At 39.1% G+C, this 13,569-nt stretch overlaps 1 protein-coding gene across 1 annotated transcript in view; it reads left to right on the forward strand.

The window, feature by feature from the left end:
- The window catches only part of CARS (cysteinyl-tRNA synthetase), a 47,293-nt gene extending 35,334 nt beyond the window's left edge, over nt 1-11,959 (forward strand). The window contains exons 18-22 of the mRNA XM_026660156.1: nt 7,214-7,294; nt 7,670-7,737; nt 9,527-9,586; nt 10,977-11,060; nt 11,617-11,959. Coding sequence (XP_026515941.1) covers nt 7,214-7,294; nt 7,670-7,737; nt 9,527-9,586; nt 10,977-11,060; nt 11,617-11,751 — 428 coding nt within the window. The 3' untranslated portion in view covers nt 11,752-11,959. The remainder of the gene's footprint in view (nt 1-7,213; nt 7,295-7,669; nt 7,738-9,526; nt 9,587-10,976; nt 11,061-11,616) is intronic.
- Nucleotides 11,960-13,569: the final 1,610 nt, after the last annotated feature.

Genomic DNA, 13,569 nt, shown 5'->3' on the forward strand with positions numbered 1-13,569 from the left:
TTTGATTAGTGGTTGGGAATATTGCCTCTGAGTTTATACTTTTTTTTTTTTTTTTTTATTTTAGGTTGTTGTATATTAAGGGAATGTCTTCTTTTTTTTTTTATAGCCAATTGCTGGCAGGATAATGTTAAACATGAATAATTGTGTTCTAATTTTGTAAATGCACCCAGAGGCTTACGTTAATAGGTATGAGTCTTTTATAAAACTAACTATAAAAATAAATGTAACTTTTTTGCCAGTAAGGCAAGCCACAAAGCATTCCACAACCCAAGCACCTGTAATCTGGGAATCTTGTCAGAGGACCAGAGGGAGCTAGAACAAAGTGTGTATTCAGACATTATTGAATAAACTCTGTCTTCAACCAGAATGGCCTAATTGTAGGACATTAAAACATCCTGTGAAAAGAAGTCTTTATCCATTTCACAAGACTGGCAGACATCTGAATCTGAAACCTGCATTATTCATTCTTAGTGGAGTCTTGATTAACCTGTGAATGTTTCTATTGATGATGATAAATGGGGAAAGAAAAATGAGTAATTAAATATAAGGTTTTCAAAGGGTTTTTAACTTATCCCATTGTGTCAAGTAACTTCACATCATGTGCCTTTAGGTTTTGTTTCAGTACTTGGGCAACTGCAAAGTTCCTCTATCTCTCCCTCTTAAAGCATACACATTATAGCAGATTTGCTGATCTGTCACAGGGGTTCTTAATGCTAGAGAATGCTTGACTCTTTTTGCTTGTCCTCTATATTTTTAACTTCATTCTTATTTCTTGGATTCCCGCTAAGTCTATTACCTTACTGTAAAGTCTTCCATTACTGAAATCTTGGTATTAGGGAATCTGTCACAGTGTATTATTAGATAGTGGGGGTCTCCCTATTCTACAGCCAGAACAGAGTTGGGAGAACCTACTCCATTTTCCTAATATATCAGATAGTCTAAAAGTAGAACTACGCCTCCATCCTTTTTACTGTGCATCCTCTATCTTCACTATTGGCTATAATATATATTGCTTATTTTAATCTTTCCCCCCTCCTCCCCAAAAAAACTTATTTTACTAGTTCCTGCCCCCAGCTCTGCTTGGCTTCTGAAACCCATTACCTTGAAGTTCACAGCAGATGTGAAGAATGGGCTAGGAGCATCCTAATCAACAATGTGCACCTGGGCAGTGTTACTGAGACAGCGCCAAATCTGGTTTTCCTATCCATTCCCTTCTGTGGACAACATCAGTCTTTGGTGACAGTGACAACTTACAGTTGGTGCAACTGAGCTCCATAAACAAGTTCCCCACTGTCAGTTAAAGCCTCTTGCTGGGGTGGTGCTAAAATAGAGAATTGGCACAGTTCAGCCGTAAGGTAGTGCATGGAGCCACTGTGCTGACACTTCTAGAGGCACCAGTTGATAACCTCCTCTCATAAATTATGAATTTCTCATGTATAAATTCCTCATTCTCCTCTACCCTGAAGGATTTCTTCTGCTTCTTATATTTAATTATTCATAGGTTCAGACTGGTAAATATTTATAACTCAAGCAGACACTGCTTTTATTATACAGTCAGTAGATTTATCATATTAATTCCATGCACGAGATATCATCAACACCTTTCAGTATTAACAGATAATGGGCTAAACTCATCTCTGGTCTCACTCGTTAACTTTGTTAGACTTACACCAAAGATGAATTTGGTCAGCTGTGCCCACCTACCCAGGATAAAGAAAAACAAACAATTCACTGGACATAGACTGCAGACTAAAACAAACAGTTCTTTTTAAAATGGAACATTTTCATATGCATACAAAGGCCCGGGTTGATTCCAGCTCCTCAAGCAAAGAACAGATGAGACACAGGTTCATAACACCAAGCAAAGGCAAGGACTCTGATTTTAGTAGTTTAGACAGTGAGGAGGTGTGCATCTGCACCTATATGTGTCTGTCAGTGAATAATTGAAGAAAATAGACCCTCTAAAATAATAGCTTACATTATCCCAATTGGATACTTTGATTCCCTTATCTAAGCTTCATAATGGATGCTGAAGACTTTCCCTGGTATGCGCAAGGTATTGAGAATTATCATCAAATGTTAGTGTTTCTTATACAATATATCCACTAAGAACTACTTGGAAGTGTTGTTCAGTATATTGAACCTAGTGAAACATGGGTGCAAGAACAATTTACTGGGGGGGAAGAACCTACTTATTAAAAACTCATGATATAAGTTGACCCAAGTAATCTTGTCACCATCCGCCTCCTCTAGGAAAAAATACTTACTATGAATCAAACAAGGATCCTAAATTTGGATTGCCAGCAACATAAATACATCCAGAAGCTCTAATTTCTGTACTTGCTCTTGGTGTTGTGTGAACCACTTCTGTTGCTTCTCAAGTAACCAATGTATTTCCTCTTTTCATCACTTTCTTTTATCTCTGAGTAAATACGTGTAGTTTTTTCCTCTCTTTACTTATGTCTTTGAACAGTACCTATTTTTGCATGACTGATAAATCTGAGACCTTGATCACTTGTGGCCATTAACATCCAATGGCACTTCTGCAAGAAAAGAGATGTTAGCCATGCTGTCCTAGTCAATTTCCAATTCAGCTAAATCACATTCTCCTAAAATCAATCTGTGCTTTTGCAAGTGACTGACTTGGAGAAGGCTAGAGTGAAATGAATAATGAACAGAAAAGCACTTTGGGAAAGATTTTTCCATAGAAATGGCCAATGCCTTTATTTAGCACAGCTTTGAAAATGTGTGATATTGGAAGGATACAGGAAAATAGCTTCTCCACTGTCCTGTTGTGTGTAGGTGGAATAGATGTGATTCAGTAGGGCAGTGGTTCCTGATTTCGGATGGATTGGCACTTCCCTACATACCCTCATGCCATGCCTTGGCAGAATTCACAGGATTTAAGCCAGAAAGGACCATTCTGATCATTTAGTCTGACCTTCTGCATAACACAGGATAGGATTCCACCAAGTAGTTTCTGCATCAAGCCCATACCATTGTTTATCTTTAAAAAAGATAGCCAGTCTTGAGTTAAAGACTTCAAATGATGGAGAATCTGTCAAATCTCTAGATACATTGTTCTAATGGTTAATTACCCTCACTGTTAAAAAATGTGCACCTTATTTCTACTCTGAATTTGTCTAGCTTCAGCTTCCTTGCTGTATCCCTTCTAATTTCTCTCTCTCTCTTTTCCTCATCTCTCTCTGTTCCACTCATCCCCTCCTTTCTTGTGATGTCCTTTTCTTTACTTCTTACAATTTTATTCACTTTTACTGTTTTCCTTGGGGAAGCTTTTAGTGTATTTTCCCCTGCCAACTCATTCTGCCACTCACCAGCAGGCTACAAACTAATTGGGGCAGGAGACATTTTTTGATAGCTTTGTGTTGCTGGGACACCTGCTTTTGCAGCAGGGCTATGTTATGAGAGCAGAGACAGAAACAGTGCTTAGTGTGACAGACTGCTTCCTATATCTATAGTACTGTACACCACCTACTCCTGTGGCTATTTTTATTAGGGGACCACATACCACAAGAGCAGGGAGGTTTCAAGTATTTTCCTAGAGCATTAATCACAGCAGTAAACTCACAAAGAGCAGTCAAGTGGCTCCAGGCAGGGTGCAGCTTTTCCAGCTGCCTTGAACCCTTTCTTGTCCACTCCACTCTGCCCCGCGCCATCATAGACTAGGTTAGGAAATGCCATCCAGGTTAGGAAATGCTGCTTTAGGGAACATTGCTGTGAGAAATTCTGAAACCACAATTCAGTATAGGAAATAGAGCTACTAAGAAATGCTACCATGAAATAAGGCCATGTTTTCATTCATTTAGCAATCAGCCTGAAAGAGAGAGTAGACAGGAAACCGTGATAATGACAAAAGGCACTTAATATAGGGTTACCATACGTCCTCTTTTTCCCGGACATGTCCGGCTTTTCGGCACTCAAACCCCCGTCCGGGGGGAATTGCCAAAAAGCCGAACATGTCCGGGAAAATGGCGGCTCTGCTCCTCCCCTGACTCTTCGGCTCTGTTTAAGAGCCGAGCTGCCCGAGCGCTATGGGCTTCAGGCAGCCCCCTTGCCTCCGGACCCCAGCCACCGGCCGGGCACTTCCCCGCCCGGGCTCCGGCGGCGCAGGGTCCGGAGGCACTTGGGCAGCCCGGCTCTTAAACAGAGTCGAAGAGTCAGCAGAGGAGCAGAGCCTCCGCGGGGCGCAGGGTCCGGAGGCAAGGGGGCTGCCCGAAGCCCAAGCGCTACCGGCTGGGCGCTTCCCCTCCCGGGCTCCAGCTGTGCTGGGGAAGCGCCGGCCGGGGGCGCAGGGTCTGGGGGCTGCCCGGCAAACCATGAAGCCGGTAGCGCTCGGGCAGCCCTTTCCCCGTGGCTGGGAGTGGGAGGGAGGAGGGGGCGGAGTTAGGACGGGGAAGGGGCGGGGCTGGGGTGGGGAAATGGGCGGGGCCAGGGCCCGTGGAGCGTCCTCTTTTTTTTATTTAATAGATATGGTAACCCTACTTAATATCTAGAGATTTTTAATATATAAAAAGCTAAAAAAGTTCTGTGTAGTCGCATTTGTTCTGGGCAGCTCCGGTTTCTTTCAGTAGTGATTGCACTTTCCTGTTTTGCGAGCCAAAACTAAAACTCGGGCAATCCTGCCAGAAAAAAACATGCTTTTAATCTAACCTCCAAAATGTTGTGTTAGAAACTAGATGTCTATAAAGATTTGCTAAATACTTATCTGAATTAGTGAATCAATATTAAACATTAAGCTGCCTGTCTTTGAAATTTCTCTTCCCCGTCCATTGCTAGATTCTTCATCAGGTTTTAGAGGATTTGACTAAGCACTTGGAAGTAGACATTAGGGGAGCCTTAATATACGTTTGATTAGGTGGGGCTGGAGATTTAAAATATATTTGAACAAAAATTTTATTTCAAGCTCCAGCAATTAAGATTTCTTTATTAAAAATCTTTTTAATTAAAACTAAAGCATGTTAAATTATTTCCCCTGACTGACATGATCAACTGATAATGGCTACATAGGTGATCTGCTTCAAGTCTTTACAACATATATTACTGTTAACCCATCCTTCCTTCCCCACCTGTTATATTTGATTCATCCATCTGTTACGTCATGTCATTAATGTATAATGTAAACTCTTTGGGGTTGGGGCTGTCGTTTTATTGCATGTATGCTGCACCTAGTAAAATCGGGCCCCGATCCTTGACTGGGGCTTTGCGGCATTACAGATAATAATGGTATCAAACATTTAGGCAAAATATATCCTCCGTTTCACCCATGTGTAGTTGAGTTAGCCCTCTGTGAAAGAGACTTACAGTCATGACATCCAGTTGTTTTACGTAACTTGCAGTGATTTTTTTAAATTATACTTACTGACATTCTGGAAGATAACTAGATGTAGCTGGCAAAAAAAATAGTGATTATAGCTTTTTGTGTATAAAACATTCAAATTATAGCTCCACTTTTACAAAAATTGTTTAAATAGTTAATCAAGTGAAGGAAGAAACGGTTTTGATAATTTTTGAGAAAGGAAATGAGGGGACTTGATCAAAGTATATGCAATACTGAAAAGTACAGAGGAAGTCTCTTGAGTTCTGAACTCAAGAGTAAGGAGACATTCAATGCAATTAAAAGTGGCAAATTCAAAACTAATAAAGTGATTATATTTTTTTACACAATGAATAAATAGACTGTAGAACTCATTGCCACAAGAAGTCATTGAGGCCAACAGCTTAGCAAGATTTAAAAAGAGACTGGGCAATTATATGGATATCAAGAAGATCTAAAGTCATTAAATCAACATTTTGGAAAGGATATTAAACTTCATACTTCAGAGCTTAAGTCAGTCTAACTATTAGAGACCTGGATGAGACCTAATGTGAGGGGGCAGATTTTCCCACATCTGCCTACTGTGAGGTTCTTACATATTTCTTTGAAACGTCTGGTTTTGGCCACTGTCTGATACAGTATATTGGACTAGATGGACCTCAAATCTGTAGTATGGCAATTCCTATGTTCCTTCTTACAGGAACTAGTCGGACACCAAAAGTTGCTATTTTTCATCCTTGTATAGAATGTTGAAGAAGTCGTTATTAGAAGAGCCGGTGCAAGGATATTTTGCGCCCTAGGCGAAACTTCCACCTTGCACTCCCCTTAAAATGTGTCTTTTAAGGTGGTCTTTTGAAGAATTTATTTAAAAAACCATATGTCTGAAGATGCAAGCATTTAAGGCTAAAGATGATTGTGCATCTAAAAATCTATGCAAGGATATTTTAGAGATGTGATTTTTATAATCTTCACCAAAGAAATATTTTTAAAGCAAATTTTACACTAAGGTCCTGTAGACTGACATGTTCTGAGTAAATATTAGTCATGCACAACTTTTTTTGTCAGTACATTCAGAAACTGACAGTAGATACCTGGGGGTTGGCAAATGCCTGTTAGTTTCAGTGTTGTGCTAATAGGTCTGGCAGGCTGGAGACTTTTTCTCTTAACTACTAGATCCCCTTCCCAGGAAGGCTCAGAGCCTGCAGGAAGGGTCAGAACAGGGATAGGAAAACTAGGAGGGTGGACACTAAGACCCCGTGGTGCCCCAAATTTCCAGCTGCCTATGCCTGAGGACGGCCCCGGGTGCCCCCAACCACTTGCCGCCTTAGGCCACTGCCTAGTTCGCCTAGTGGTTGCACCATCCCTGGTTAGTAGCATGCTAAAGTAATTTTAAGAGACAAATTCACAAGGTACAAAAGGCTAAATTCACAAAATATCTTTTTTCTTAAAATGCTGAGATGAGGAATTATATTCAGGGCTAGAAATAGCGCATTGTAATGCCACGTGATTAGAGGTCTGTTTAACAGCAACTGTGAGACTCCTGGGCCGCTAAGCAGTTACATCTCAGAGCTTGAGGTATCTTGTTGTTTTTTTGGAGTAGTAGCAGCAGCATCTTGGGAAGAGGCGACAAATTCCAGGTCTATCTAGAAGAAACATGCTTCTCTGGCACACAGGGTCAAGAGATTACAAGTTCTTTCTTCCTCTGGCTCAGTGTAACCTTACTTACACCTATCACTTTAAAAAAAAAAAAAAAAAGAGAGAGAAACTGGTCTAACTAGTAATTTTTTACTTGCATTATATAACTACATAGCAGTGTGGAAGAGAAGTAAATTTTCATTTTTAAATTGTCAGAACTTTTACTTTTTCTGTGCATTGTAGTAACTGAAGTACTTCAGTTGAGTGATGCTCTTCGAGATGACATTCTTCCTGAGCTTGGAGTTCGATTTGAAGATCATGAAGGTAACAAACAGTCTGTCGTATTGTAAATTGTAGCTGTTGCTAAAATTTGGTGAATTCTTTTCTTAAGATATTGAAAAATGTCAATATGATCAAGAATCATCAGAAATCCTTGTCAAATTTACTGAATGCATAGAGCTTTAACAGATTTAGTTTTTAAACTTTTAAAAGCATTCAGATAAAATGTATATTTGCATCTCCTTGTATGGTGGTTAGCTCCTCAGTCATTTCTAAATGGTCATTTGGTGGTATTTGCATTTAACTTAGTAATACAATTTGAAAAGACTACTGCAGGATGTTTTTCAAGAAATGTTTGTGGTACCAGACATGTAAGTGTTGGAATTGCTATGTATTTATTTTTCTTTGTTGTTTCTCCAGGACTCCCAACTGTGGTCAAATTGGTGGACAGGGAGACCTTACTAAAAGAAAGAGAAGAAAAGAAAAAGGTTTTAAATTCTTTCATGTTAAACTAGTTTGTGTATTATATTATTTTGCACATGTAAAGTAAAACACATGTAATTATTGACATTACATATTTCCTTGCTGATTTGTGAGAAATTACAATTTTAATACAAACAAAATGGAAAATAGCGCACCCAAACTGATAGCAAAACTCAAGTGGCACTTGAGAAAAGGAATTGGAGATAATTGCTTGAAAGTATGCTATGGGGGATTTAAATACCTTTTCAAGTTTCAAAAGCCTTTATACAATTATGATGTGCTGAGTATGACCTATTTTTGCTTGTCTCTCCCTGGTAGAATAATTCCTATGAGTAAATTATTCTGATATATTTGTCAATACAAAGCAAAGGTAAATATTTCCATATAGTTAGCAGTACTGATTTGACATCTGCTGATTAAAAACAGAATGAAATTGCTAAGTTTTAAATAACGTAGCACTGAATGAGGCAGGATTCCTGTGGGAAAAAATAGCATGTGATCATGTAATTAAAGACTGAATCGTAATGCACACCCACAAGATGACTGAATTAATGCTGCATAGGAACCTTAATTCTAGTATTTCCTAACTTTTGAGTGTTTGACTTTGCAACCTTAATAGTCTTTTGATGTAATTTTTTGTGTATAACTTCTATGTTTTAAAATAAAGTGGGGAAAAAAAGGCAATTCCATCATTTGGAGTCATACTGACTAAAGCTGGTTTGGAAAATTTTGTTGTGTTTTTTCCATGGAAAATTTTTGACTCTGGCAAAAAATCAGAAATGGAAAGTTTTCAGCCAAAAATTTGAATATATTGATTAGGAAATGTCATAGTGCCGCATGGGAGTTGCAGTTCAGGTCCTTGTGCCCTCATTCTTTTCTGTGGGCTGGGCTCCCTGGCTAGACTATACATCTCCCCTGCTGAAGTATGCTCAGTACTGAAAGAATCTTTGGAGAATTTAGCTGTCAGACTCTAACAAGTCTGAGCTTGGTTAAACTGAGGCTAGGTCTACACTACGGGAGGGGGTCGACCTAAGATACGCAACTTCAGCTACGTGAATAGCGTAGCTGAAGTTGCGTATTTTAGGTCGACTTACCTGGCTGTGAGGACGGCGGCGAGTCAACCGCTGCCGCGCCGCCGTTGACTCCGCTTCCGCCTCTTGCCGCGGTGGATTTCCAGAGTCGACGGCAGAGCTATCGGGGATCGATTTTATCGCGTCTTCACTAGATGTGATAAGTCAATCCCCAATAGATGGATTGCTACCCGCCGATACGGCGGGTAGTGAAGACGTGCCCTGAGACTTTTCAGAGATTCATAACTTGGCCAAATTTGGACTTTTTTCCCATGGGAATAGCAAAAGGCTCATCCCTGATACAAAGATGACCCTCCTCCCAAATTTCAAACACTTTTTTCAAAGCATGGCGCACTAGAGCTTCTCAATTACAATTGTAAGGATTATTTAATATGGGCCTAATAATGTATTAATCCCTAATCTCTTTCTGAGTAATGGCTGAAACACTTCTGTTGAAACTTCCCAAAAATCTTCCAACTGAGGCAGACACCAGGCAGGGAAAATTTCAGTGTGAAGAGTTGTTTTGACAAAGGTATAAGTAACTGAAAACAGGGTCTTATAATAGACGCACTGAGCAACCATAATTATAGGTGTCATTACCAGCTTTGCCTATAATCAAACATCGAAAACATAGAGCTACTTAGCTGACATTAGTAAGAAATAACCTAATGCAATGGTTTAATTTTGATTAAGTAATGCTGTTTTTCAATTTGACTTTTTATAGATTGAAGAGGAGAAAAAAAGAAAGAAGGAAGAAGCATTTAGGAAAAAACAAGAACAGGAGGTAAATATTCAAATATCTTTTTAATTTACATTAAAATGGGCATTGTTTTTGAAGATGTGCGTTAATGGCTATATTCTTATGCAGGCAACAATATACTGTGGGCCGAATTTTCAGCCCAGCCTCAGCTGGCCCTCCATTTTTTATTTATTTATATTGGGGGTGAAAATTAATGCGGTGGGCAGTTTTTTGCTCACAATTTGTGCCTACAAGTTAGGTCACTTAGATGTTCATGTCTCTAATGGCACCATAAAAAAAAAAAATTTACCACAAAATCTGAACAGAGGTGGTAGGTGCTTCTTAAAATACCTTGTAGCACATTTTTTAGTGCATAGCTGTGAGTAGGATACAGCATGCATAACCGTTTTAGAGCTCTGGCAATTAAGGAACACTTCACTTAGAGAGGCTTCTGCCTGTGTTGTTTATATTTTCTTCCCTCTGTTTATTATTGTATAGATATGCATGAAAACAGCATCTTTTTCCTTAAGAGTCCATCTGTTGCTACTTATGCTTCACCTGAAGTCTAATTCTCTGTGAAGACACATTCATCTCCATAGCATCTAATTGTGCTTAGCACAAAGACTTAAGACTTCAGGTGAGGAATAAGCACCAGGAGCTAGATGCCCTCTTGTAGAGCAAAGATTCTATTTCCATGCAAATCGCACTAGTAATGCAATACAGGAAAGTAAACCTTCAAAGTATGATCTACAGGGAAAATTGTCTGTAAATAGAATGTTTCCTTTTCATGAATCTCCAAGCATATTTATCCATTCTTTTTAAAATTGTTCATGACTTCATTGCTTTTAATGATCTTGAGAGGCCACCATTTTCATTAAAACCAAAGTTTAATTTTCCTTTAATATGGTTTAGTTATTTTGGGCCCTGATCCTGCTATGCCCTGTATGGAGCCCTATTCAAATCAATGGGATTTCTGCTTGGGCATAGGGAAACATCTGCAATGAGCTCATTCCCAAATAGCTTACTTTCTATGTTTGTACTTAAAATACAACAAGAGCTCAAATTAAACAAAAAGTACATGTGGCTTCTGCACCACATAAGCTGGCTATTCTGAGCTGTTGTAGGGGGAAACGGCACTTTTTTTTGGTCTTAATTGGAGCCTAACTGAGTAATTGTTGCAACAAAGTACTAAGTTAATTACTTATTCCCCCAGACAGATATGTTCAAGATTCATATAGAGTTGTCCCTCACTGATAATTCCTTTCTCTCCACATAATGGACAAGTGTGATGTGGTCTCCTTGATTTGCAATTTAGATGTTCTGTGCATCAGTTCATGTACACCCAGGGACAGCTTTTCAGAAAAGGACAAGTGACAGTGTAATTCGTTAGGATGCTAATTAACTGTAAAGTTGTAATGCATATTTTATATTGCAGGCAGCAAAACTGGCAAAGATGAAGATTCCACCACATGCAATGTTTAAATCAGAGCTTGACAAATATTCCAAGTTCGATGAAAATGTAAGAAATATGGGGAAATTTTCTTTATGCTAATTGAAAAGAAAGAACTTAATAACTGACTAAAGTGCCTGATCATTTCCCCACTGAAGTCAATAGAGCATTATCAGTTAATTTGATGGGAGCAGGTTCATGCTCTTAAGTGTTCACTGAATTGTATAACACTGATGTCCTGTTTAAGGGTGTATGTAAGAGCCATAACTTTTAGGGGGTTTCCATAACATGTCTTTGTCTTCCTGGCCATCCTGCTACTGGGGAAGACTTCTATGACTTTTGGGATAGAAATCTTCTTAAGGATTAAATTGCAGAAACTTCCAGTTGGGAGGTAAAGATTATGCACACACCCTGTCTCCCCCCTCCTCCCACTCCAAGACCTGGCAGATTCAGGGGATCTGTTGGAGACCCAGACCATTCGATGCTGTTACTCTCTTCTAGCAGTAATGCATGATTCTGGTGGAAAGAGGTGATAAAATCTAGCCACGAATTTATCAGATTGACCAAAGGCAAACAAAGTATCTGGATGAAAATTTCTAAGATATTAGTGTTCTTAATATTCCAGGGATTTCCTACCCATGATACAGAAGGCAAAGAACTCAGCAAAGGACAAATGAAGAAACTGAAGAAACTTTATGAAGCACAGGAAAAAATTCACAAAGAGTATCTACAAATGGTTCAGAATGGAACTGCAAATTGAGAACAAAACCAGGACATTGTTCTTTTTTAAAATAAAGGCGAGAGCGGGGTTATTATAGGAACAGTAAAGAGCATATATTGATGCTCGTATTGTGTTTACATGTTCTACTGTGGACAAGCTAAAAATACTTGTTTATGTGGATTAATATATCATCTAGTTTAGAGTGTCAATAAAATTTTATTATTAAAAATAAAAAGACCCTGTAGGATGTTTGTGTCACAATCATTATAGACTGAACACTTCTCTTGGGGAAGACACTGTTCAGTCAGTAAATCCACATAGGTTTCTTGCTCGTTATAACCTCTTCAGGCCCCTGGGTAATTTCTCATGCATGTCGCTCTTTAGCTAACTAATATCCAGTGTAGCTTGTGCTTTGGAATAGTTAATGTCACAACAAGTAGAACTTACTGAGACCTACAGCAAAGCTGATCAGTTTGTCCCACAGCAAGAACCATAAATATTTCTCAAATGATTTCAATGACATTACATAGGCAGGAAGTACTATAAATAGTTCAGGTAGGATGCTTCTGTTGCTGGTTTTCAAAACCCCAATTATAGACAAATCTGTGGTATAAGCTAACAGTCATTTCTAGAAGTTGGACTGTCACAGCTCTCACTTGGCCAAACAGGGAAGAATGTTCCTCCTTGTTTGGCCCAGCTCAGCTTGTGACTTCAGTCATGGAGATGAGTGTAGGGGCTAATCATCTGCTCTGTACTGTGGGTGGGGAGAGAATGGACAGGGCCAGAGAGTGGGAAGAGGCCTGCTCTTTTTCTCCCCCACCCCTCACTGGCCAGAGGAACAAAGGTGCTCCACATAAAAGGGAGAAATAACTCTCAACCTCCTCTGAGCAACATGGAAGCAAGGGGAAAATTTTGAATGTTACAATTCACTGTCTGGTCTGCTCCTGGGACAGTGCAGTTATGCACTCTACTGAACTAAAGACATCTAACACTGTTAAACACTGCAAATTCTGAACAGATGATTGAGTCTTTAAAGACTCAGCCTATATTGTTTACTTTCAGTCCCATGTTCTATCTTATGTGAATTTTATAGCTCAAACAAGATGTTCAAAAGTGACTAGTGGTTAGGTGCCTCAATTTTTGGGTGTTCAACCTGAGACATCTTAAAGTGTTCTGATTTTCAGAGATTGAGAACTTAGCATTCTGAGAATGCAGATTTCAAGTTGTGTACGCTTAAATCACTGGACACTTCTAAAAATCTTGTCCTTGGTATCTGGCGATAATCTACATTGCAACAGAGGGGTATATGTTAAAACACAACTACTTCAAATTCAGGTGATCTTAATAAAAAAAACTGCAGAATGGATGTCATAAATAGAAAATTTAAATAGTGGTTTTCCTGTGGGACATTAACTTATCAAAATGCCTAATGTCTAAACATTTAACAGCAAACAAACAAAAACAATTAATATTGTTTGCCTGAAGTATTGTCACCTCAATGAGCATTAAGGCCTTCCTTACTGCCACTTGGTGGGCAACTAGAAACAGAAACATAAAATGCTTTCATAAATCATTTTAAAGGGGTAATGTTAGAGTACAGACGTTTCTAACAGTGTACACTGTTATAAGGACAATAGGTTCCTCAGCAAGATATGTTTAGCAATGCATGACAAGGTGTCTGTCATCATGCTGATCTACATATGATAGAATAAATTTAAGGTAACCCAATACTCTTGTTGACATTTGTTTCCTGTGCATAAACTAGGCAACACCTGTCTAGATTCACCTTTCTTTGCTGGGAATCCCTAAAGCCAGTTCTCTATCTGGACTTCTGCCATTGCTGCTGGAAACATGTAA

The sequence above is a fragment of the Terrapene carolina genome, unplaced genomic scaffold (assembly GCF_002925995.2).
Source record: "Terrapene carolina triunguis isolate 2854851 unplaced genomic scaffold, T_m_triunguis-2.0 Scaffold715, whole genome shotgun sequence".
Classification (NCBI taxonomy): Eukaryota; Metazoa; Chordata; order Testudines; family Emydidae; genus Terrapene; species Terrapene triunguis.